We start from the raw sequence: 23,989 nt of genomic DNA, 5'->3' as shown, positions 1-23,989 counted from the left end.
ACTCAACTTAGAAATATCCTGATTTAAAAGATAATTGTCTCCTTGAAGCATAACACTTAATATTAAGCTAGTCTTGATTATTAGTTATGAGAAGTGACATTTACATATAAAAGGTTGATTTTAAAAAATAACATTTTACCATATTTTATTATAGACAGGATATTTGTTAAAAAGTTGTAAATAGCTTTGGTTGTTCACTTAAAATTATAGAATATATTTGAGACAAAAGTTTGTTTTTAGCAGGTAATAATTAAACTGGTGATATACCATCATTCATCTAGCTCCAGTAAATTCAAGGAATATAAAAGGACTAAGAATATATTAAAAAATTACAGCTGAACAACTCCACGATTTTTTTATTCTTGTAAAAAACAAAAACAAAAACCAAAACCAAAACCATGTTTTACAAGTAAAAGTTACCTGAAAAGATTAGCTTTAAAACACAATGCAGAATATCAGTTTGTCATGAGAATTCTAGTGCTGTGATTCAGATGAGAAATTTCCTGAAGAGGATGGCTAAGAACAAAGGGCAGACCTCTTCAGTATCAAATATCAAAAGAATTGTCTAAGCAAAACATGTAAGATTAATAGAAGATTAACCTCCATTTTAGTCTCAGAAGGGAACTGCTGGCCTCTAATGCAAAGCTCTAGTCTAGGACTACATCAATTTATGTCTTTGCTGAAAAATCTATTAGCATCAAATGCTAAATAAGCTAAAGTTACAAAAGCATTCATGGGTTAAGGATCTTAGGCTCTGAAGGTAGTGTCAACATATAATTTATATTCTGCAAGCATTAAGCGATATGAATATAAAAAAGTAGATTTAAAAAGGAGAAAAGGAAAATAATCTATGGTTTTTTAAAATTTAAAATATTATTTTAGTTTTAACATAATATTTTGGACTTCAGATTTCCCTAGGATCATCCTGGATACTTAAATAGTAATAGTAATGTCTCCACACACCCTCCGAAGGTGGATGATTTGATTTACACTCCAAAGGGGACTGTATAGATCCATAAAGAGATCTGGTAATTCCACTCACAACTCACATGTAGAGCAAAATTAAGAGAAAGGGAACACACAAATGTTCACGTACGTATAACTGGGGAAAATAATATGAAGATTAAGCAGGAAAACTGTGTAGTATGATCCTGTAGTTGGTGAAATATGATAATGTTACCCCCCCCCCCAACAAAAGAGGGCTTTATCTCAACGGGAGTCTGAGGCCCCATGGATCAAAGCCACAGCCATGGAAGGAGTTGGGAGAGAGAAGAGGTAGGAAGTTGTAGAACCAGAGGTGGCAGTCTGGAGAAGGCAGTGCTTAGATTGGCAGTGTAACAGCCCAAATTAGATCTTCTTTGATGATCTGACAGTGAATGGAGGAAGGAAGAAAACGATGGAAAGCAAGAATCTCAGAAAGTAAAAGAGTCACAGAAAGTAGAAGACACATCATCATGCAAAAAGGTTCTCATTTACTGCAGACTTTATACTTCTGAGTACCAACAGAAGAGTATGTTCTTGAACTAAGAAACCTAATAAGTACCCAGACCCCTCATAGTTCACCATAGGGATGTGGGTGGTTGCTGACTTAGGAGAATCCAAGACATATAAAAAGTGATCAGGGGGCGCCTGGGTGGCTCAGTGGGTTGAGCCGCTGCCTTCGGCTCGGGTCATGATCCCGGGGTCCTGGGATCGAGTCCCACATCGGGCTCTCTGCTGGGCAGGGAGCCTGCTTCTTCCTCTCTCTCTTTCAGCCTGCCTCTCTGCCTGCTTGTGATCTCTGTCTGTCAAATAAATAAATAAAATCTTTAAAAAAAAAAAGTGATCAGAAAGTCAGACAACATCCTCATTAGGCTCTAATAAAAAGAAAGGAAGATGTAATTTTTCATTGGGTGAAAATATTCCTAAAAATGTAGCAGAGAAAAATTGTAACTCAGGACTCAGATATGAAGACCATAAAACTAAACTAGAAATGGCAGATTAGAGAATACACCATAAAAACAAAGACAGAAAAAATAAGAAATGGCTTGAATAAGAATAAGAAAGAATAGAAATGACAAAATGGAGAAAGTTGGAAAAAATAGAACTGGCCAAACTCAGGAAAGAAATTGTTGGGGGGGGGCATTTTAGAAATAAAGAGAGTTACAAACCATTCAACAGAAAATAGCTCCAGTAGTAGAATAAGGAACATTTGAATAAGGAGTGAAAAGAGCCAAGAGAACATAGACAAAATACAAGAGAGGGAAAGAGAGAAAAGTATTCAAAAGAAAAACTCTAGATACAGAAAACAAGCAAGGCAAGTAGCATATGTGTATAAATATTTGTCACAACAAGAAAAACAACTATGAAATTTAAATTTTGGTCAATTATGGTACATTACCTGGTAAAGTTAATAGGCTCTTAGATTAAAAACCTTCTGGGGCTTCAGGCAAAAAAATTGTCAGGGGAAAATACCAGCAATATATTTCTTTTTTTTCAAGCTTTTATTTTAATTCCAGTTAGCTTACAGTGTTCTATTTGTTTCAGGTGTACGATCTAGTGATTCAACACTTCCATACATCACCCTGTGCTCATCATGACAAGGACTCTCCTTAATTCCCATAACCTACTTAACCCATTCCTCACCCCTCTCCCCTCTGGTAACCATCAGTTTGTTCTCCATAGTTATGAGTCTGGTTGTTTGGTTTGTCTCTTTTTTATCTCATTCTTTTGTTTTCTTTCTTAAATTCCACATATTAGTGAAATCATGTGGTATTTGTCTTTCTCTGACTTATTTCGCTTAACATTGTACTCTCTAGCTCCATCCAAGTAGTTGCAAATGGCAAGATTTTGTTTGTTTTGCTGACTTAATATTATTCCATTGTGTATGTTTATACCTCCTCTTCTTTATCTGTTCATCTAGTGATGAACACTTGGGCTGCTTCCATAATTTGGCTATTGTAAATAATGCTGCTATAAACATAAGAGTGCATATATATCCCTTTGAATTAGTTTTCTTATATTCTTTTGGTAAATACCCGGTGATGTAATTGTTGCGTCATAAGGTGAATCTAATTTTACTTTTTTGAGGAATCTCCGTACTGTTCTCCAGAACGGCTGCTCCAGTTTGCATGCCCAGCAGTACACAAAGGTTCCTCTCTCCACATCCTTGCCAACTCCTGTTGTTTTTTATGTTGTTGATTTTAATCATTCTGACAGGTGAGGGGGTTATCTCATTATAGTTTTGATTTGCATTTCCCTGATGATAAATGATGATGAATATCTTTTGGCCATCTGTGTGTCTCCTTTGGGGAAATGTCTATTCTGCCTGTTTTGAATTATTATTTTGGTTTAGATTATTTTGGTTTTTTGTTTAGCTTTGGAGTTCCTTATGTATTTTGGATACTAACCCTTTTTGGATATGTCATTTGCAAATATCTTCTCCCATTCCTTCAGTTGTCTTTTAGTTTTGTTGATTGTTTCCTTCATTGTGCAGAGGGTTTTTATTTTGATGAAGTCCCAATAGTCCATTTTTGCTTTGTTCCCCTTACCTCAGGAGACCTATCTAGAAAAAAGTTGCTACAGCTGCTGTCAAAAAGTTACTGCCTGTGTAGTCTTCTAGAATTTTTATGGTTTTGGGTCTCATGTTTAGGTCTTTAGTCCATCTTGAATTTTTGCAAATTATTTTTGTGTACAGTTTAAGAAAGTGGTCTGATTTCATTCTTCTGCATGTTGCTGTCCAGTTTTCCCAACACCATGGATTAAAGAGACTGTCTTTTCCCCATTGCATATTCTTTCCTGCTTTGTCAAAGATTAATTGACCATATAATTGTGGGTTTACTTCTGAATTTTATATGCTGTTCTACTGATCTGTGTGTCTCTTTTTGTGCCAATATCAAACTGTTTTGATCGCTCCAGCTTTGTATTATAACTTGAAGTTTGGAATTGTGATGCCTCCCACTTTGCTTTTCTTTTTCAGGGTTGCTTTGGCTATTCGGGGTCTTTTGTGGTTCCACACAAATTTTAGAATTGTTTGTTCTCTGAAAAATGCTGTTAGTATTTTGATGGGGATTGCATTAAATGTGTAAATTGCTTTAGGTAGTATAGACATTTTAACAATATTTGTTCTTCCAATCCATGAGCATGGAATGTCTTTCCATTTTCCAACTTCTCTGAGTTGCCTTCAGTGTCTTTCATCAGTGTTCTATAGTTTCAGAATACAGGTCTTTCACCTCTTTGGGTAAGTTTATTCCTAGGTATCTTATAATTTTGTGTGCAATTGTAAATAGGATTGTTTTCTTAATTCTCTTTTGCTGTTTCAATATTGGTGTATAGAAATGCAATAGATTTCTGTACATTGATTTTGTATCCTGTGACTTTATCAAATTCATCTACCAGTTCTAGGAGTTTTTGGTAGTCTTTTGGGTTTCCTATTTGCAGTATCATCTGCAAACAGTAAGAGTTTTACTTCTTTCTTACCGATTTGGATAGCTTTTATTTCTTTTTGTTGTTTGATTGCTGTGACTAGGACTCTAAGTACCATGTGGAATAAAAGTGGTGAGAGTAGACATCGTGCCTTGTACCTGACCTTATAGGAAAGTTTCTCAGTTCTTTAAGGATGATATTTGCTGTGGGGTTTTCACAGATGGCCTTTATTGTGTTGAGGTATGTTCCTTCTTAACATACTTTATTGTGAATTTTTATCATGAATGGATGTTATGCTTTCTCAAATAGTTTTTCTGCATCTAATTGAAATGATCCTATGGTTCTTATCTTTTCTCTTATTAATGTGATGGATCACACTGATTGCTTTGCAAATATTGAACCACCCTAACAACCTAGGAATAAATCCCATTTGATTGTGGTGAATAATTTTTTTTAAATAATATTGTTCAACTTGGTTTGCTAGTATTTTATTGAGAATTTTTACATTTTTGTTCATCAAAGATATTGACCTGTAGTTCTCTTTTTTAGTGGTTTTTTTTTTTTTTTCATCAGGATTTGGTATTAAAGTAAAGCTGTTCTCACAGAATCAATTTCAAAATTTTCCTTCCTTTTCTTATTTTTGGAATAGTTTAAAGAAGTGCAGGAGTTAAACCTTCTTTAAATGTTTGGTAGAATTAACCTGTAAAGCCATCTGATCCTGAACTTTTGTTTTTTGGGGACTTTCTTGATTACTGACTCAGTTTCCTTGCTGGATATTGTTATTAGTTCTGTTCAAATTTTCTATTTCTTCCCATTTCAATTTTGATAGATTATATGTTTATATGAACTTATCCATTTCTTCTAAGACGTTGTCCAATTTGTTGGCATATAGCTTTTCTCTCCTTTTTTATGATTATTTATTTGAGAGAGAGAGAGAGAGAGCGTGAGCAGGAAGGGCAGAGGGAGAGGGCAAGAAAGAGACTCAAGCAGACTCCATGCTAAGCCTGACTTGGGGCTTGATCTTACAACTATTAGGACACAACTTGGACTGAAACCAAGAGTTGGATGCTCAACCAGCTGTGCCACCAAGGTGCCCCAGCATATAGTTTTTCATAATAATTTCTTATGATTGTACTTGTGTGGTGTTGGTTGTTATTTCTCCTCTCTCATTTGTGATTTTATTTTGATTTTATTTATTTGAGTTCTTTCTCTTTTTTTCATGATAAGTCTGGCTAGAGGCTTATCAATTTTATTGATTTTTTTTCAAAGAAACAGCTTCTGGTTTCATTGATCTGTTCTGTTGTTGTTGTTGTTTAGTTTCTACATTGATTATTTCTGTTCTAATCCTTATTATCTTCCTTCCCAGCAATATATTTCAACAGCAATTTACAATAGACTGAGTCAACTGATCCTACCACACTTCCCTCTTTCTCCACTTAATGCTTTTTTCTCCTTTCTTCATCTATTTTAAGTTTCATAGATAGTAGTTATAGTCGTGCCCTTCCATATATCCTGCATCTGTTCTTCTCTCAGTTCCATAACTCTATCCAAAAAAATCACTACTCAGTTTAATCTCTCCTCTTGCTTTATATAAACCCCATGAGCTGGTAATAACTGTAGAAAAATTCAAAACCATATTCATATTCATATTCACTTCAGGTGAGCCATGAATGCTATCAGACCAACAAAATACATGTCAAAGTCTAGTCACCCCCCTCTTCTCTTGGAGGACCATTGCTTATCTTCTGTACTTTCCTGAAACCACTTAAACTTCCTCTCCTTTCCTCACTTCCAGCTGATGATATGCTTCCTTACTGAGAAAATTAAGCAACTGGAAGAGAACTTCCACAGACTACAACCACAGCATATTTCCTCACTTACAAGTATCTGCACTCACATACTTTGCTTTTCTGTATGTTACTCCAGATCAACTACCCACGAGCCAGTCGGAGACAAATCTCCCCCCTTGTGCTCTAAATCCTGTCTCCTGTTGCCTACCCAATAATACAGCTTTGTCAAATTTTCTTTATTCCCTGTATCAGCTCTTTATTAGATCATTCCCCTCAGCATATACATATCTGTCATTTCTCCTAACATATAAAAAAAGGAAAATGCTACATCCCATTTCTGGGTGGCATAACTTTTCCCTCACTCTCCTTTGCATTACAACTCCTTGAAACACATGTCTTTCAGATTTACTCCATTCAGATTTGCATTCCCTCTATGTCACTTAAAACTGCTTTTTCTAAGGTCATCAGTAGTATCCATATTGCTAACTAATATTCAATTCTCATTCCTCCTCTTACTTATGAATGACATCTAATGAAGCTAATCATGTTCATCTCCTTGATACACTTTCATTATTTGGTTTCTAGGACATAACACTCAGTTGCTCCTTCTCAGTTTCCATTACCTTGCATTGCATTTCCCTTCTTCCCACTCTTTGACATGACAGCACACCAGAGATCCATCCTTGCTAATATTTGCTATCTACTTTATTCCTTTCGTGATGGCATCCAGTCTAAAGGCTAAAAATGTCATCTATATACCATTAGACAGTTTGCTCCTAAACACCAGGCCTCTATTACCAAGTACACATTGAATTGGAGATCTAATAGGTATTTCAAACTCAGTATGCCTAACGTGAACTTTCAATCTAACTTATAATAAATGTTCCATCCATACCATTCCCTATCTCAATTAATGACAATGCTATCCTTCCAAATTGTAGGCCAAAAATAAAAAACAAACCGAACAACAACAACAAAAGCCCTTGGAATCGGTTCTAACTTCTCATCTTGCAAATCTCAAGTTTGAATGCTTTTTGAAACTGAGTTTTAACACACAGTGAAGTACAAAAAAGTCATTTTTTACTAATTTATTTCCCTACATAACCACCATCCAGATTGAGATATAGACTATTATCACCAGCCCAGAAGTCTACCTCATTTCCTTTTAAGGTCAATACACTTTCTTCTGACCTTTATCAAAATAAAGAGTAACTACACTTCTGATCTTTATCACAATAGATTCGTTTAGCCTATTCTTGACCATGAATAAATGAAACTAGACAATATATATGTTTTTTGCCTCAATATTATATCTGCTAGATATAATGTGTTCAGTAGTTGTGTTGGGTTTTTTTCCCCCCATTACTAGGTACCATCTATATACCATTAGACAGTTTGGTATTATTTATTCACTATCAAGTTGGACAATTGAAATGTTTCTAGATTCGTACTATTATGAATAAATGTAAAATGACCACTTTTTACACAGCTTTTGATAGGCATATGCAATATTTCTGTTGCATGCATACTTAGAAGTATAATTGCTGGGTAATATGGGTACACACATGAGCAGCATTAGTAGATTCTGCCAAAGAATTGCCCAAAATGATTCTATCAGTTTACACTCCTTCCAGCAATATATGATAGCCAGAGTTCCAATACATCCTTGCCAACACTAGATATTCTTAGTTCTTTTAATTTTAGTCAGGCTTGTGGGTGTGTAGTAGTATTTTATTATGGCTTTCAAATGTATTCCTGATGGCTAATTCTGTTGATCGCCTTTTCATATGCTTACCTGCAATTTGTACATTCTTTTTTATACAGAGTCTGTTGATATTTCTGTCCCATTATTTTTTTATTGCTTTTTCCCTATTGATATGTTAGAATTTTTTTATAGCTTGCATATGTGTTGTTTGTGTGATATATGCACTAAAAATAACTTTTTCCAGTGTTCGGTTTACTTTTTATTTGTAAAATCTCTTTTGATGAATAGAACATCTTAATTTTTATAAAGTTCACCAATTCACCAATTATCTTTTATAGTGTGTTTTTCATTCCTATATCCTTTAACTACCCCAAGGTCCTGATGGTATTCTCCTACATTTTTTCCTGAGAGCTTTATAGCTTACCATTCACATTTCAGTGTATGCCCTATTTCCAGTTTGATTTTTGTTTACAGCATAGGATAGGGGTTCAGATTCATTTTTCCCCCCAATGAGTATCCAATTGATTCATCACTGTTTATTTAGGCCTTCTTTAATTTTTCTTAGCAATGGCTGTAGTTTTCAGTCGTGTTACATTTATTCCTAAGCATCTAATTTCTTGGAAACTCCTATATGTAACTCTATATCTCATTTTCTAATTCCTTATTCCTGGAATGTAGAAATACAATTTATTTTTAATATTGATCTTGTATCCAGTGACCTTGTTAACTTCACTTATAAATTCTAATCATTTGTAGGCTCCTTTATATTTTCTAGATACTCAAATATGTTACTGAAAATTATGATGGTTTTACTTTTTTCTATCCAGTCTTTATAGAATTTATGTTCTTCTCTTGAGTTTTTACAGTGTTTGGGAGTTCCAATAAAACTTGAATAGACTTGATGGCATTGGACCAATTTGTCTTATTCCACCCTCATAGGGAAAATGTTCAATATTTCGTTATTAGTTACCATGTTAACCATAGGTTTTTGTAGACATGCTTTGCAGATGAAAGAGGATCTCTTCTATTCCTATTTGTTGAGATTATTTTTTTCATCATTGTCATTGAATTGATATTCAATGTTATCAAATGCCTTTTCTGCATCTCTTTAGATGATTGTATGATTTTTGTCACTTATTTTGTTAATGTGGTCAGTTACAATTATTGATTTTTCTTATGTTGAAAACTATCTTATGCCACTGAAATACACTTCACTTAGTCATAAAGTATTATATATTGCTGGATTTGATTTGATAATATATGTTCAAGTTTTGTGCATCTATTCACAAGGAAGAAATTGGCTTGTAATTTTTCTTCTTTGCAATGCAATACCAATTATTACCTATTGAGAAACAAAAAATATGAAGTGTTCTATTTTAATTATTTGCTGGAAGTGATTTTGCTAATTGAGATTATTCCATGTTAAATCTCTGGAAAGCTGAAAATTGTGGCTTTAGTTTCTTTAATGGGTATAGGAATGATCAGAATTTCTATTTTTATGCCAGTTTTGGAAGCAAGGCCAGCTTCATGGGCATAGAGCCTATGAAGTCATATCCACTTATAAATGTCTTACACATAATTTAATGCTTTATTGTCACCATCTTTAAATTTTTTATTAATGTTTGAACAAAGAAACTCCTCATTTTGCCCTGGACTCCTCAAATGATAGAGTTATTCATGTTTTGTCATACGTGGTTTTAAAGGTATTTGCTTATTTTATCTAACTAATAAAATTTATTAGTATTAATTTGTTAATAAACATTAATTCTGTTTTCAGTATCTTTAGGATTTGTAATATCTGGGTTTTATTACTTATGATATTGATAATTTCTATCCTTTATCTTTCTTTACTATCTTGCTATTAACAAAATACTTCATTAATCTTTATTGAGAAAAAATTTTTCCTGTGTTTATTTTCTTTAAAATTATGTCTGCTTTTTGGGGTGCCTTGGTGGCTCAAACAGTTAAGTGTCTGTCTTTAGCTCAGGTTATGACCCCAGGGTCCTGGGATCTAGCCCCGCATCTGCTTTGGGCTCTGCTGCTTCTCCCTCTCCCTCTGCCATTCCCCCTGCTGGTACGTGCTTTCTCTCTCTCTCATTCTCTCATTCTTGCTCTTGTTCTCTTTCAAATAAATAAATAAATAAATAGAATATTTTTTAAAAAATTATGTCTTCTTTTTGAAATTTTAATTACTGTTATCTTTATTAACTGCCTTCTACTTTTAAAGGAATATTTAAATATGTTTAATTCATAGTTAATTTTCTAGTTTCTCGAGATAGTAGATCGGAACCTTGATTTTCAACCCTTGTTCTCAATATACTAATTTAGAGCTAAAAATTTCCCTTTGGCCACCATTTTAAATGCATCTCAGAATTTCTGATATGTCAGATTTTTTTCATTCAATTTAAAATATAATTCATTGTGATTTTTTTGACACATCTGTTATATAGTAGTGTGTGTTTAATTTCAAAACACTTAGAGACTTTCCAATAATCTTATGTTGATTTCTAGTTTCTCTTGTATTCAAAGAATATACTTCTTAGGATTCCAATTCCTTGGAATGTACCTATGTGCATTACCTACTTAGATTAGCAAATGGTCCATTTGTTAAATATTTCAAATGCACTTGAAAATGTTTATTCTGATTAGGTTGGGTGTAGTGTTCATTCAGTTGTTTAAATTTCCTAGGTCTTGTATTTTTTCTTGTTCATTTACTAAAAAGTTTTAAAATATCAAATTACAAGATTTGTATTTCTCTTTTTAGATATGCTTTTTCTTCAAAGGATTAAGCTTTTTAATAGATGTGTAAACATTTATAATTGTTATTTCCTCCTGTTGATTAAGTTAACCTTTTATTACTGTGAAATGTTCCTCATACACTTTGTTTACTCTTGTCAGTCTTCTTTCTCTTCTATTGATAAGCTACAACAGCTTTATTTTGATTTTTCATTGCATGTTACGTGTTTTCACCTTTTTCTGCTTTCAGATATTTGTAACTATACATAAAGTATGTCTCCTGTAAATAGTATTGCATTAGATTTTAAATTTTTATTTGTTTTTTTTGTTTGTTTGTTAATCTAATCTGGCCATTCTCCCTTTAACTGGAGTACTTAGTCATTTACTGTGACTGAGATGTTTGAGATTAAGTCAACCATCTTATCATGGTTTTCTAATTGTTTCATTTTTGTTTCTTCATTTCTCTTTTCTGGCCTTCCTTTGGATTAATCATCGTTCCGTTTTTTATTCCTTCTTTCCTCTATTGGTTTTCTAGATATATATAGATATATATATATATATATTTGTTATTTCATTGATTACTCTTAATATCACCATATGAATTCTACATGGTGAGTTATAATACTTCCCAAAGCATGCAAGAAACTAAAATAGTTTAATTCCATTAACCAAAACACCTTTTGTGCCATCAATTTCCTATATTTTAAATATAAGATTTTATATGCATAAGATATAATAGTTAATGGTTTTAAACAGAATGTTCATTATAATTTTGTAGGTTTTTGTTTTGTTCTGTTATTTACTGGAAAAACCAAACTACAGGAAACTGAAAAAGGAGTAGAGTAAGAATTCCTTAAAATAAAAATAAAAAGAACATATACGATTGTATCTTTAAGAATTTTATGGAACATTATGAACCATCAGGTTAAGGAATCTCCATTCTCTAACAAAAACAAACTGAGAAAGGGCAGTATGAAAATATTCTAATGCAGTGCTGCCCAACACAACTTTCTGTGATGATGGAAATGTTCAATTAGGTCTGTGTTGTCTAATATAGAATCTACTAACCACATAAGTGGTTAACCCTAGCTAATGTAGTTGAGGAACTGAACTTTTAATATAGTTTAAATAGCCATGGGTGGCCAGTGGTTACCAGTTGAACAGCACAGTTAATGCCTCATGGCTCAAAACCAATGGTTTTTCTGGGTGATTTCTCTAATCACGCTGAAGGGTGTAGAGGGTTGGGGGTGGAAAGAGAGGAAAGTTCTTAACAGATCAACTTAGTTACTTAAACAAGTTCTGAAACTCTCCACAGCTTTCAACTTTTTTTTTTTTTTTAAGATTTTATTTATTTATTTGACAGAAAGAGACACAGCAAGAGAAAGAACACAAGCAGGGGGAGTGGGAGAGGGATAAGCAGGCTTCCTGCCACACAATAGGGAGCCCGATGCAGGTCTCTATCCCAGGACCCTGGGCTCATGCCCTAAGCCGAAGGCAGGCATTTAATGACCAAGCCAACCAGGTGCCCCTCTCCACAGTTTTCAGAGGCAGGGGCTGGGAAAGGATAAGGGAGACCTGACTATGCCCTTGAACTCCTGGCTAATGACAGTGGGAGTAAAAGGCCTAGGATTTGGCTTCACTCATATAGGAAAAGGCCTGTGGTGCCACATGCAGAATCTGAGGCTTGGGCCATCTGTGCATGGAAATCATCACCGTGGGGCTGGTGGGGATGCTCATTTTTGGACAGGGTTTCCAGGGCTAAAAGAGGATTTAGAGGAGGAGGGAGGACCTGAGGGCCCTTTCTGGCCACCTGCAGGCTGGATAAGCCCTTTGTTTTTAGGGAGTAAGGTGTTTTTCTTGCTTTTGAATACTTTTCTGGGATCCAGCTTGTTCGCAAAGGAATTGGTCCCTTCTGCAAGGAGGTTTGGGTTGTAGGTGATAGGTTTATACATGTTGAACCAATTTTTGGCCTGTGAACTAATGCCATAGCTGGTGAAGGCATATTACCACTGCGGCAAGCCCAGGTGCATGATAATAAGGCGAGAGTAAGTGGTAAAGGTATTTGTGAGAAAATGCAGGATAATGCTCTATCCAGGAACCAGATCTCAGGGTCTCATGAATGTTAGTTTTCCTCTTTTGTAGATGAGGCAAACCTCCTCATTCATATTGCAAGGATCCTGCTCAAGAACCACACTGGGAGAATCAAAGTGAGTTTTTTCTCGCTGGTTCTCACCAGCTTCAGGTGCATCAACTTCCAGGTCTGCCAGAGTTGGTGCACTAGGGGGTTGAATACTCAGAAGACTGGTTGGGTTGAGTCAGGTTTGCGATGCAGTCACTTGCCATGCTGCCCAGTGGACTAGTGTGCTCATCCAGCTTCACATTCCATGTCATGTGCAGGCCACTGGTCATCAGATAAATATGCATCACATTCTCAGGTAGCACATGGTTATTGTTTTTGTTCCCCTGAGGAAATCCTATGACACTTGGCAGGTGGCTTTTCTATAGTAGTGACTTCTGTCACACCTGGGGAAGATTCTAGGCAGCGGGTCATCCCCAATGTCACCTTCTGGTGCAGCTCACTGCAACCTGGCAGCAGCATACCATCCATGGGTCACGTTCCCACTCCAGGCTCATTTCTAGTTTTCCATGTTTACATCTTCAAGTGCTCTCATTCCATTTTGCAGTTATGTGCTTCCATCTGGGATCATTTTCCTTCAGAACTCCCAGAAATGTTTCTTGTAGTGGAGATCTGCTGGCAACAAGTTCTCTCAGCTGTGTTTAACTGTAAACATCTTTACTTATCCTTCGATTTTGAGGGATTTTTTACTGGATATAAACGATCAGTTTGCAGGGTTTGTTTGTTTTCCTTCAGTGCTTTCAAATGTTAATCTTTCATTTTCTGACTTCCATAGTTCCTGTTGAAATGTCCGTCATTAGTCTTTTTGATGCTTATTTGGAAGTATTATGTCTGTTTTTCTAGGTATACAAAGATTGTCAGTCTGTTTTTAGCTTGCAGAAGATTGCCTATGATGTGCCCAGTTGTGTTTTGTTTGTTTAGTTTTCTGTTCTGTTTGGGATATATAGAGCTTTTTGAATGTATAGTCATATGTATTTTAATGAGTTTGGATAAATTCTTAGCCAATATTTCTTCTAATACTGCTTTTTATATTCAATATAATATTTATTATTGCACATAAAACCTTTCTTACCTCTTTGTTCAAATGTTACTGTGTTTTACTGAGGAAGTATCTCCTGATCTACTGGACTTTGCCACAACTATCATACTCTGAGCTTTCCTGTAACAAGGTCACATAATCAATTTAAGAGTTGAGAAACTACTAAATTAATGCGGCTTTCTCACATTTCATGCAATAATGTAAGATCATAATCCAAAAGGCAGAGGAAAAACCAAATAACATCACTTTTTCCACAAACTGGAAGAAAGTATCTGTAAATCATATAACTAACAAGGAATTCTTACTCAGGATGCCTAAAAAAATACATAAGTTAACAATAAAAGACACAGAGCCAAATGGAAAAGTGAGAAAGGAGTATAAAGTGGCAATTTATATAAGAAGGAGAATAGCCAAGAAAACATTAAAAAAAAAATCTCAATCCCATTACTAATCAAGAAAGTAAAAATGAGAGCAGTAATGAAGTACAAATTCTCACTTATATGAATGGCAATAAAGACCTGAGTAATGCACAATGTTGTGAAAAACTTGAAATATAAATTCTTAGACATTGATGACTACAAATATTTGGAGAGCAATTTGGCAAAATATAGTAGCTCTAATGAATCAGTGTTTAGCAATTTCACTTTCACATACACATATATGTTCAATGAGCAATGTATATAAATATTATTTGTTATAACCAAAATTTGGGACTAAATTAAATATCCATCAACAGGGAAATGAACGCACTGTGCTATATTTATGTAATGGAATACCAGAAAATAAATGTGGCAGATCTTCATGAAACAAGATAGATTTATAGAGTATGTCCAAAACTTAATAGTGAAAAGGCATGATGGCAATGGATACACCATATAAGTAACTTTAAAACACATAGAATAATACTTCATATTGCTCTGGGTTATTATATTTATAATACAAGCATTAAAATATGCACAGAAAGTATACACTCCAACATCAGGAAAGCAGTTGCTTCTCATGAAAGTGAGGGGAAATAAGAAAGAGGTGCATTTTGAGTCTTGAGCTCTGTTAAAATAGAAAAAGCACCTGAAACAGACTTGGAAAACTCCTATCATGTTTTTTTAAAGTAGGTTGATTATATAGTTTTCTGTACTTTTCTGTATATTTGAAAACTTTCATTAAATTGTATAATGTAAGCTCTATTTTTATGTTAAAAATTTTAAGCTAAGTTTAAAGGGAAGTATTAACATTTAGTGAAAGAAAACATATAAAATTTTTAAAGGTTCAACCTTAGTAACAATCCTGGAAATATCAATTACAGTAATGATGAGATACCATTTTACTATAACAAAGAGGGATTTGTTTTTCTGTTCATTTAAAACCCAGTGTGTTGGGCATTTGCATATATTCTTAGATTCTTAGATGGTGATAAACTGATATAATTTTGTAATGTAATTGGTAAGTATATACTGAGACCATTAGCATGTTTATACCTCTTGCCTAAGCTACTTCCACTTCAAAGAAACAGAAATGTGGTTGATAATCACCTAGTGCTGAAATTCTGGATCATTTTAATTTTTATCCTTTTATATACTTTTAATTTTTTATATAGTATACAATATGTATAATGACACATTTTAAAATCAAAATATAATCTACTAATTTTGCATGAAAAACTTGAACATCCTAACAATAAAACTCCTTGGAAAATAACTATATGCTGTATTAGTTCAACCAGGAAGCTGTACTAGATACAGCCAAGCCCACAGGGCAAATGATTAAACCTACTTGAGGTAGGTCCAGAAGATTCAGCTTGTCAAGAGGTTAGCAAAGAAAGATATTTGTTTCAAAGGAAAAGGAAAAAAAAACTTACAAGGGCATAAAATAGTGTTCCTCAAAGTATGACACATGTATACCTCCTCATCAGCTGGAGTCATTGTAATGTACATCTTTGCCAACTCAAACCAACTAAATCAAAACTCCTGGGCATGAGGCATAGTAACCTGCCATATGCCTGACTCCCTGGATTGTTCTCATGCACAAAATTTGTTCGCTACGATACAAAAAACAAAAACAAAACAACAACAACAACAACAACAAAAAAACTCCAAAATAATATGACATACTTTGGAAATTGACCATAATTTAGTTCAACTGAATTGTAGCTTATAGGTGATGGTAGAATGGGGGAGATAAATCTGGAGAGGAATGTCATGGTCCACTTGTAAGAAGTCTTAAATGGCACACTAGGAGCTTGGACAGTTAACATGAAGATTCAGTGGGAACCACTGAAGAGTTTTAAAAGGAGTAACCTGATACTGTGGCATCAGTGTGGATGACTGGATAGGGAGCAAAGAGGCAGAAGGGCAACTTGGGACAATGTTTTAATTTTCCTGGAATAAGAAGGCAGCATTACCATAGACTTGAAAACATATACTTGGTGACAAATTGAATACTGAGTGAAGGGAGAAATGCTTTGGGATGATTCCAATTCCTTCATTTGCTTGCCTCCATTCTAGTCTTAAAACAGAATATCTAGACAAAGAATATCTTAAAACTATAAGCTGTACTTTTCTACCTTTGCTTGTTTTCTCACTTTTCTACCTTTGCTTGTTTTCTCACAAGACCTATATTTTACTAGAAATATGAAGCCTATAAAGATAAGCTTGTGCAGCCACTATAATAATACATGGGCAGACACTCTAGAGGACATTCTCTTACTGAATAATATCATTAAATAAATGTCTCCAAGATTGTTGGCAGAGAGCATGTATACTTGGAGATACTGTGATCCAAGCAATCTGAAAGGCTCCATTGCAGTTTCTGGGTTTCAACATGTGACAGTGTGTGTGCCTAGAAGGAGGAATGAGTGGTGGTCCAGAGTAATTTTTTTTCTCAATAAAAGGCTATTTTATTAAAAGCCAGCCCATTCTTGTGTGTCTTTTTTTGTGTCCCACAATGAGACATTCCTTTTAATCAGTCTGTCTGGTGAAACCACAGCAGTGACTTGTCTTCAGACTGGCTGTGGCAAGAAGGAATTTCCCTTAGATGGCAGGATGACCTATGCCAGGTTTATATATTTCCTCATTAAAATAAAATGGCAGACATTTGGGGTATTAGAAAGTTGTTTTCTGAAGGCTCGAATTCCTACCCAACCTGAACAGAGAGCTACAGCTGTACGCTGAATGTAGGGTGAGCAATCCCCCTGAGGGCTTTGGCTGCAGGGAAGTTAAAGGCAGCAAATACCAAATCAAACTTCCCTATAAACCAAGAACCCCCAGAATTCTCAAAGGCTCCGAATCACTCACTGGACAGTCCCCGAGCACATAAGATCCTTCGGCTACGATCATTCTCAAAACCCACCAAAAGTAGTCCAAATGCAGGCCTTACTCAACCAAAACCTTTTAATGTTAATGCTGCTTTTTGGTTACATCCCATATAAAAGCTATAAAAGCATTCCTCCTCCCACTCCTTTTAAAAATGTCAGTAGTTTCTTGGAGAACCTAACGTATCTGTCTTATACAGTGTCCAACATTATGGATTTGGCTGATTGACCTTCTCTGGTTTCTTGTAAATTGTGCCTTCATCCCCAATATCGCCTCATGATCTGGCAATATGATAGTAAGATCTAAAGGTTTGGTTAACTTCATTGTTTTCCTTTTTCTTTCTGCAAGAGTCCTTCATGGGGAGTAGGTGTGTAATACTTACTGCATCATATCAAGAAGTAAATAATGTCTGGTGGCACATTTTTATTAATGTTAAAATTATCCATGGATTCAGAGACATAGCCTAATTCCTGCATCAACCTTTCATGTCTTGATTTCAGCATCCAAGGATGATCATTGCCCATTGATGTATACTTTCATGAGAGCTCCCTTCTAACATTTCAGTGTGTGTGTGTGATTGAGATTCTCTGTGAATGACTTTCATACACTATTTAGTTTCCTGGCAAAATTTTAAGGATAAACAAAATAGAATAAATGCTTTATTCTTTCTTTTAATTTATCATTTTTCAAAGTAATGAGAGAGTTCCCTAACAACCTCCAAAAGTGACCAAGGAGGTGTGTAATTATTAACTCATTCTGTATTCATTTTAATATATTCATATATATTGCAGTCATTATTTGTTTTTATGTTCATATCACCCTATTTTAGATCACTGAAAGGCCCTTAATGTTACTCTCCTGTTTTTGTGACAGGATTCAAATAGCTTCCTTATTCTCTGGAATAAGATGGCCCAGGTTCATCTTATGTATTTCCTCTTCCAGACCTGGATTCAGTGATTTCTCCTAAGAACCCTGGTTCCCTGGTTCCTTCTACTGAGAAATCATATTTAGAGACCACCGTCTGAATGGGAGGTACACTTACTGCTACTGAATTGTCATTGCTTCAAGGATATTTCAGTGGGAGGGTGGAAAATACTTTTTTTTTCCCAAAGAGAAAATAAATTTTTATTTCATGCTAATACTTATATTCCAATTTAAAATCGAAAGAGATTAATTTCTTAATTTCCATACTTTTTCACTTAACACTAAAAATCTTGACTTCTAAGGAAATAAATTCTTATATTTTCATACAGAATATATAGTAAAATGTAGCATTCTGTGTTAAGTTCAAAATAAAAATATCAGTGTTAATAATAAGACTACTAAATGCAGGGTTGCTTGGGTGGCTCAGTTGGTTAAGTGTCGGTCCTGGGATCGAGCCCCATATTGGGCTCCCTGCTCAGCGGGAAGCCTGCTTCTCCCTCTCCCGCTCCCCCTGCTTGTGTTCCCTCTCTCACTGTGTCTCTCTCTGCCAAATAAATAAAATCTTTAAAAAAAAAAGATTACTAAATGCATTTTCAGATTTCTTCAGAATTTACTTGACCCTTAGATTATATCCCTTAAAAGAGAGTCAAAATACTGGCTTTGAAAGTCACCAGAAATAATTACAGATTTCTGCAGTTAGGCCATTATTTGTTATTCATTTGGATTGAGTTGTTTTGGTTTGTTTCCAGTTGTACAAGGAATGCTTTCTATTCTCTATATTTTGTTTTCTTATTAATAATCCAACTTTTAAATGCAGAATAAAATGTATTTGCTGGTCCTTTTTAGGATCATATGTGTTAAGAGAACATGACTATATCGTCTTTTCTTTTCAGTTATCATCACTGCTGAAATCAGGAAGAACAACTCCAAGAAATGAGTGAGTCATTATTTGCTTTTATATCTTAGGCACAGCAGCAATTCAACTACATTAAAATATAGGTGAATGGTAAATTAAAAATAATCGATTCACATTTGAATAGCAGCTGGTTATGTGTAAAAATACATGAAAAAGTAACCTGTAGCAATAAAAATTGATGTATAAATCATTAATGATTCATTTCCCTGTATCACCATATTATTCTTCAGATATAACCACAGAGCCAGTAGCATCCACAAGATGACATACAGGGGAAAGGTTAAAATTACTCCTTCCAAGTTAGTTATCTTCCATGGGCAAAATAGTGTCGGGTATCTTCTCATTCTTTTCCTTCTTCACAGCTAAAGTCAACAAAATAAAAATATCACATATCTCCAGTCCATACACTCACTTTAAATCAACACTTCCAATATGCTTACACACTCACCTCAACTATTTTTAATGATTATAAAGTCAGTTTTACTTACTATCCACTCAAGTTAATAACTTTCTACCTTTAAAATGCAAGGATACAGCTAGTACCTGTTGAAGCTAGCCACTACAAGTATTTAACAAAACTGACTGGTACTAAAGTGCCATTTACGTAGAAATGGTCTAGAAATGGCAATGTGCTATTAGGACAACGGATACATAAAAGTATAATTTTGATTATGAATTATTTATAAAGTTAGTTTAGAAATTGAATAAGAAAAAATCTACTACCTTTTAGGCAAACACGTGTGCAGTCCTCTATGTTATCAAAGTTATTTTCATTCCCTCCACAGCCAGTATAGGTGAAGGCCTCACAGGCTTTGTGTCTTGGATTAAAATAATAGCGAGTTACATTACCAGAGCATTCGCCCCCATCTTTTGGACTGTAGCAATATGATGGACCTTGATGAAAGGGAAAACAAAATTAGAAATGTAATAATACCAAAATTAATTACTGAAACTTCATTCTGAATTCAGAATATCATACCAAACCATTTAAAAAGTGTGTCTCAATTTTCAAGAAAGCTTGCATGCTCTAGTTTGTTAATTCTAAAATTTTTATAAACTGGAGAGAATTTCTTCTGAAGTTATGTCCTTGTATCATTTGAATGTGTTAAGAAATTAAACCCAAAAAGCAGATACGGTCAAGTAGAAATTGGTTGTGTTTCAAGGGTTGATGTATGGCATGCTTTAGTAAACTTCCTTGTGTTGGTAGATTTATTTTAAACGTTTTCATCAGTTCTCCTTCCATCATTAATTAAGTATACATTTATGTAATTCCCAAGTAGTCATTGGAACATTTTTCTTTATATAAAACATTTAAGGAAACACAAGCAACAAAACCATCTTCTCATTACTCGAGATTCTGCGTACAGGACAATTATAGAGCTTCCTCAAATCTCTTCCAGAGCAAGTTTTCCTTGTTTGTTAAATTTATGTGTCTTTCTGTATGTGTGTCTCTGCTATGCCTAGGGAGAATGCCTGTATTGCCTCTCTCTACAGAAATATTGCCCAAGTAACCTGTTATTTCAGGGACTGAGGAGGTGGGGGGGATGTAGGTAAGAAATAGGAGCAGAAAAAAGAAGGATGGAGAGGTCTTTGTCCTACACTTTGCAATTACTAAAGGTTACAGAAATCTAACCAAAAACTTTAGACAGAAATTTTCAAGATTCACCATCTGAGGTCTGGATATGTTCTACTACATCCTATACACAAGTGATTCCATATAAACCTGAATTCATGGCATTCAGAATACTGTGATTTCTTTTTTAAGATTTCTCCTTTTTTTTTTTTTTAAGATTTTATTTGTTTATTTGAGAGAGAGGCATTGAAAGAGAGTATGAGAGGGAAGAAGGTCAGAGGGAGAAGCAGACTCCTTGGGGAGCTGGGAGCCCAATGCAGGATTCTGGGATCAAAACCTGAGCCAAACTGAGCCACCCAGGTTCCCTAACGGTATTATTTATTTTGAGAGAGAGAGCAAGAGAGAGTGAAGAGGGCAGAGGGAAAGGGAGAGAGAAAACTTAATCTCCATGATTGGGGCTTGATCCCAGGAGCCTGAGATCATGACCTGACCCTAAATCAAGAGTTGAATGCTTAACAGACTGAGCCACCCAGGCACCCCCAGAATACTGTAATTTTTATATGTAAACTGAGAAGATGAGAAATAGTCCTAAAGAAACAATCCCGAACAGGAAGCAAAAACTTAAATCATGCACAGCTTTGTGACTTTCTAGCCCTGAGAACTTGGCAAGTCATTAACTTCTGGCAGTCTGTACTCTCATATGTAAATGGGGGAATAATAATAATACTACCTCACAGGAGATATATATATATATATATATATATATATATATATATATATATATATATATAGTAGGTTTGATACCCTACTATATGTGAAATCATCAGAACACAAGGCATGTAATTACACATCAAAGTATTATTTTTCTTCCTTCCTAAAATCTTAAATGAAACAGAAACCCCATAAAAATAGTATTTACTTTTCTTTGGTGCACAGTAGGCCATACAAGTATCCTTGTCCGGGAAACTGTTCTTATTGTTGGGACACTCGCCAGATATGAATTTTTCACATGTCATGGAACTTAGGTTGAAGAAGTACTTTCCTGTGCGTACTCCACACTGCCCCTTACTGACTTCCAACCTGCATCTATGAGGAACTTCTAGGAAAAGGAGGGCATAAAAAATGCTAGTCAAAAATTAGCTTTAGTAATACTTAGTATTACTTACTTTCAGTATTACTAATTACTAAGTTACTGAAGTAATTAGTAAGTAATACTTCCTTAGCATTACTTCAGAACTTTACTGCATTTTCAGAAACAACTGGGGAGAAAACGGTATCACATTTAGTACCGGGATAGTAAATCCCCAGAAGACTTTTCTTTCATCCAGTTATTTAGCTCTTTTTTTTTTTTTTTTTTTTTTTTTAAATAGCAGTCCCAGACCCGAGTCAGCCAAATACAGTGGAAACTCTCTGTTCTCTCAGGGTGTTCTGATTTTTCTACATAGGAAGTTAATCAGACTTATTCATAGGAATACATACACATTTTTCTTTGGCTTAGTTCCTTGAATGGCGAAGTCCCATGTTTTGTTACTGGCCTTACCAGATATAATAAATATGATTAAAATGAAATAGAAACCATGATCATGGATCTCTACTATATCCCTGTACTAACCCAAAACAAGTTTGGGTGTCAGGGGACAAAAGGAAAAGTTACAGTTAGCTAAATCACACCTTAACAATAAAATGTGCTGAAAAGTTTGTAAGATTGATGGATAACCGACAGGAGGAAACAGGGCTCTCCAGGAGGCATAAAAAAAAACACATGGGTTTAGAACTAAGGATAAACAAAAGGACTTATGTGGTACCCAATACATCACCCCTGCATTATTATGCCCTACGATGAACTCTTGCTCTGAGTCTGCACAGACCCTGAATTATGATAAATGCCACTTAGGAGAGAAATTTGTTAGCCAGTGTAAACTTGGGATTACTTTCTGGAAATAATAAGCGAGCCTTACTTAATGTTTGAAAAAATAAAGGCTAAAACTTACTGTAGAAAATGGGATCTAGGAAATTAAGTTACTAGCAGCCAGGAGATCTGAGCTTGAGCAAGGCCACTTACTGTATATCCTCCCGCAAGCTTCATCGCAGTCCTCCAAAGTTCTGAAATTGTTGGCATTGCCCTCGCAGCCTCCATAGAAGAACTGGCGGCAGCTCTGTGTGAACCTGTCGTAGTAGTAACGGGGAAGCAGGGCTCGGCAGGGCCCCACGTAGGGTATCTGGAGGCAGATGTCTGCATTGTTTCCTTCTGGAGGAGCAGAAGGAGAGCCTGAGAGAGGGAAGGAGGCCTGCCACGTCTCCGGGAAGGTAGAGGCTTCCCGAGGACTTCTGTCCCTCTGCTTCCCCGCACAAGGGGAGTTGCAGAGAGAAAAGTACAAACTTCTGCAGGAGTATATCTTCCCGCGGCTCCCAGACGTCCTGTGCGACAGGGGTCTGGGGAGAGCGGGCAGAGAAAGCAGGGCAGAGAGAGCGGGTGCAGTCTGGAACCCCACAGTTGCAGCACCACTCCTGCTTACCCCAGGGCGAAAGCCCGGCGCAAAGAGGAGGGGTCCCTGGAAGGGGCAGTACCTGGAGAGCTCTGAGCATTGACTCCCCGCCCGCTCATCAACAGGAACAACCACAGAAGCGTAACCCCTATGCCGGTCATAAAGTCCATGCTGTCCCGTTTGAGTGGCCCTCGGGGCGAGGCGTTTCTTGAATGTGCAGGCGGGAAGAGGGTGCACAAGGTCCAGTCTCCAGGCAGCCTGGATGCCGATGCAGTGGGTGCCTGCTTTATGTAGGGTGATTGTCCTTCGGACCCCGGACAGGGGCGGAGCATGCCTGCGTGAAGCCCGGAGGCTGATTCATGCCCCACAGGCTGTGACCTATCACAGCCCTGTGTAGGAAAGTGCGGGGGCGGGGGATGGGCGGGGGGATTCCCCACCAGGTTGAACCTGCCTCCCAAACTTTCTCCTAGCTTTGAGGGAGTGACTAGACTGGACATTATGTGAGTGATAGGAAGTCCACAAGCTAGAGGGAAATGACCTGGGGGTGATTGCACAAGGTTCCAGCTTGCAGCATCACAGGGAAGCCTGAATCTACATGATGAAAGCACCGCGTCCAAGTATTTGAAGGCAGAGAGCAAGTGTGAAATTCAGCTGAGGAGAGCCTAATTCCTTGCAACGAATTATTAGATTAGATTAGATTAGAAAGATTAGAACGTTAATTATGTGTATTTATTTACATTTATGCATATGTACTTCTTTCAGTCAAGATTTAATTTACATTTAATAAAAGGCTCATGATAGATCTTAAGTGTACAGCACTATTCCAGTCAAGAATTAGAACTCTTGCAGCACCCCAGAACATTCTCTCATACCCTCTCCCAGTCAGTCCTTCTGATCCCAGGCAGGGGCAACCACCTACCACCAGAGTCTTGCCTGTTCTTGAAAAATGGAATCATAAAGTGTGTGTTGTT

General features: G+C 35.9%; 2 protein-coding genes and 1 pseudogene across 13 annotated transcripts in view; 1 reads left to right on the top strand and 2 right to left on the bottom strand.

Annotated features, from left to right (window-relative positions):
• Nucleotides 1-23,989, top strand: part of GNGT1 (G protein subunit gamma transducin 1) — a 353,394-nt gene that overhangs the window by 307,890 nt on the left and 21,515 nt on the right. For 6 of the 8 annotated variants that reach the window (XR_014301332.1, XR_014301333.1, XR_014301334.1 and 3 more), the window contains 2 exons: nucleotides 18,062-18,151; nucleotides 18,937-18,980. The gene's annotated coding sequence lies outside the window, so the exon portion shown is untranslated. Of the gene's footprint in view, nucleotides 1-18,061; nucleotides 19,319-23,989 lie in introns of those variants that run through there. The other 2 variants (XR_014301331.1, XR_014301337.1) reach the window with 2 other exon arrangements.
• Nucleotides 11,897-18,064, bottom strand: LOC309845539 (tubulin polyglutamylase complex subunit 2 pseudogene; annotated as a pseudogene). Its single transcript has one exon. The product of its transcript is annotated as a tubulin polyglutamylase complex subunit 2 pseudogene (transcript).
• Nucleotides 18,978-23,398, bottom strand: TFPI2 (tissue factor pathway inhibitor 2). Of its 4 annotated transcripts, none has more exons than XM_082693646.1 (5): nucleotides 23,101-23,365; nucleotides 22,595-22,801; nucleotides 21,452-21,631; nucleotides 19,683-19,853; nucleotides 18,978-19,321 (listed from the first exon to the last, which is right to left on the bottom strand). In XM_082693646.1, exons 1-5 carry the CDS (start codon nucleotides 23,348-23,350, stop codon nucleotides 19,260-19,262), a joined length of 870 nt encoding a protein of 289 aa, XP_082549772.1. In that variant the 5' UTR covers nucleotides 23,351-23,365; the 3' UTR covers nucleotides 18,978-19,259. The 4 variants fall into 4 exon arrangements, with proteins under 4 accessions (XP_082549772.1, XP_082549773.1, XP_082549775.1 ...); XM_082693647.1 differs by having other exon boundaries at nucleotides 22,595-22,780; XM_082693649.1 differs by lacking the exon at nucleotides 21,452-21,631 and having other exon boundaries at nucleotides 22,595-22,780; nucleotides 23,101-23,398.

The sequence above is a fragment of the Mustela nivalis genome (genome assembly GCF_964662115.1).
Source record: "Mustela nivalis genome assembly, chromosome: 12".
Taxonomy (NCBI): domain Eukaryota; kingdom Metazoa; phylum Chordata; class Mammalia; order Carnivora; family Mustelidae; genus Mustela; species Mustela nivalis.
The sequence above is the reverse complement of the archived record's forward strand: the minus strand, read 5'-3'. Positions and strand labels throughout refer to the sequence as shown.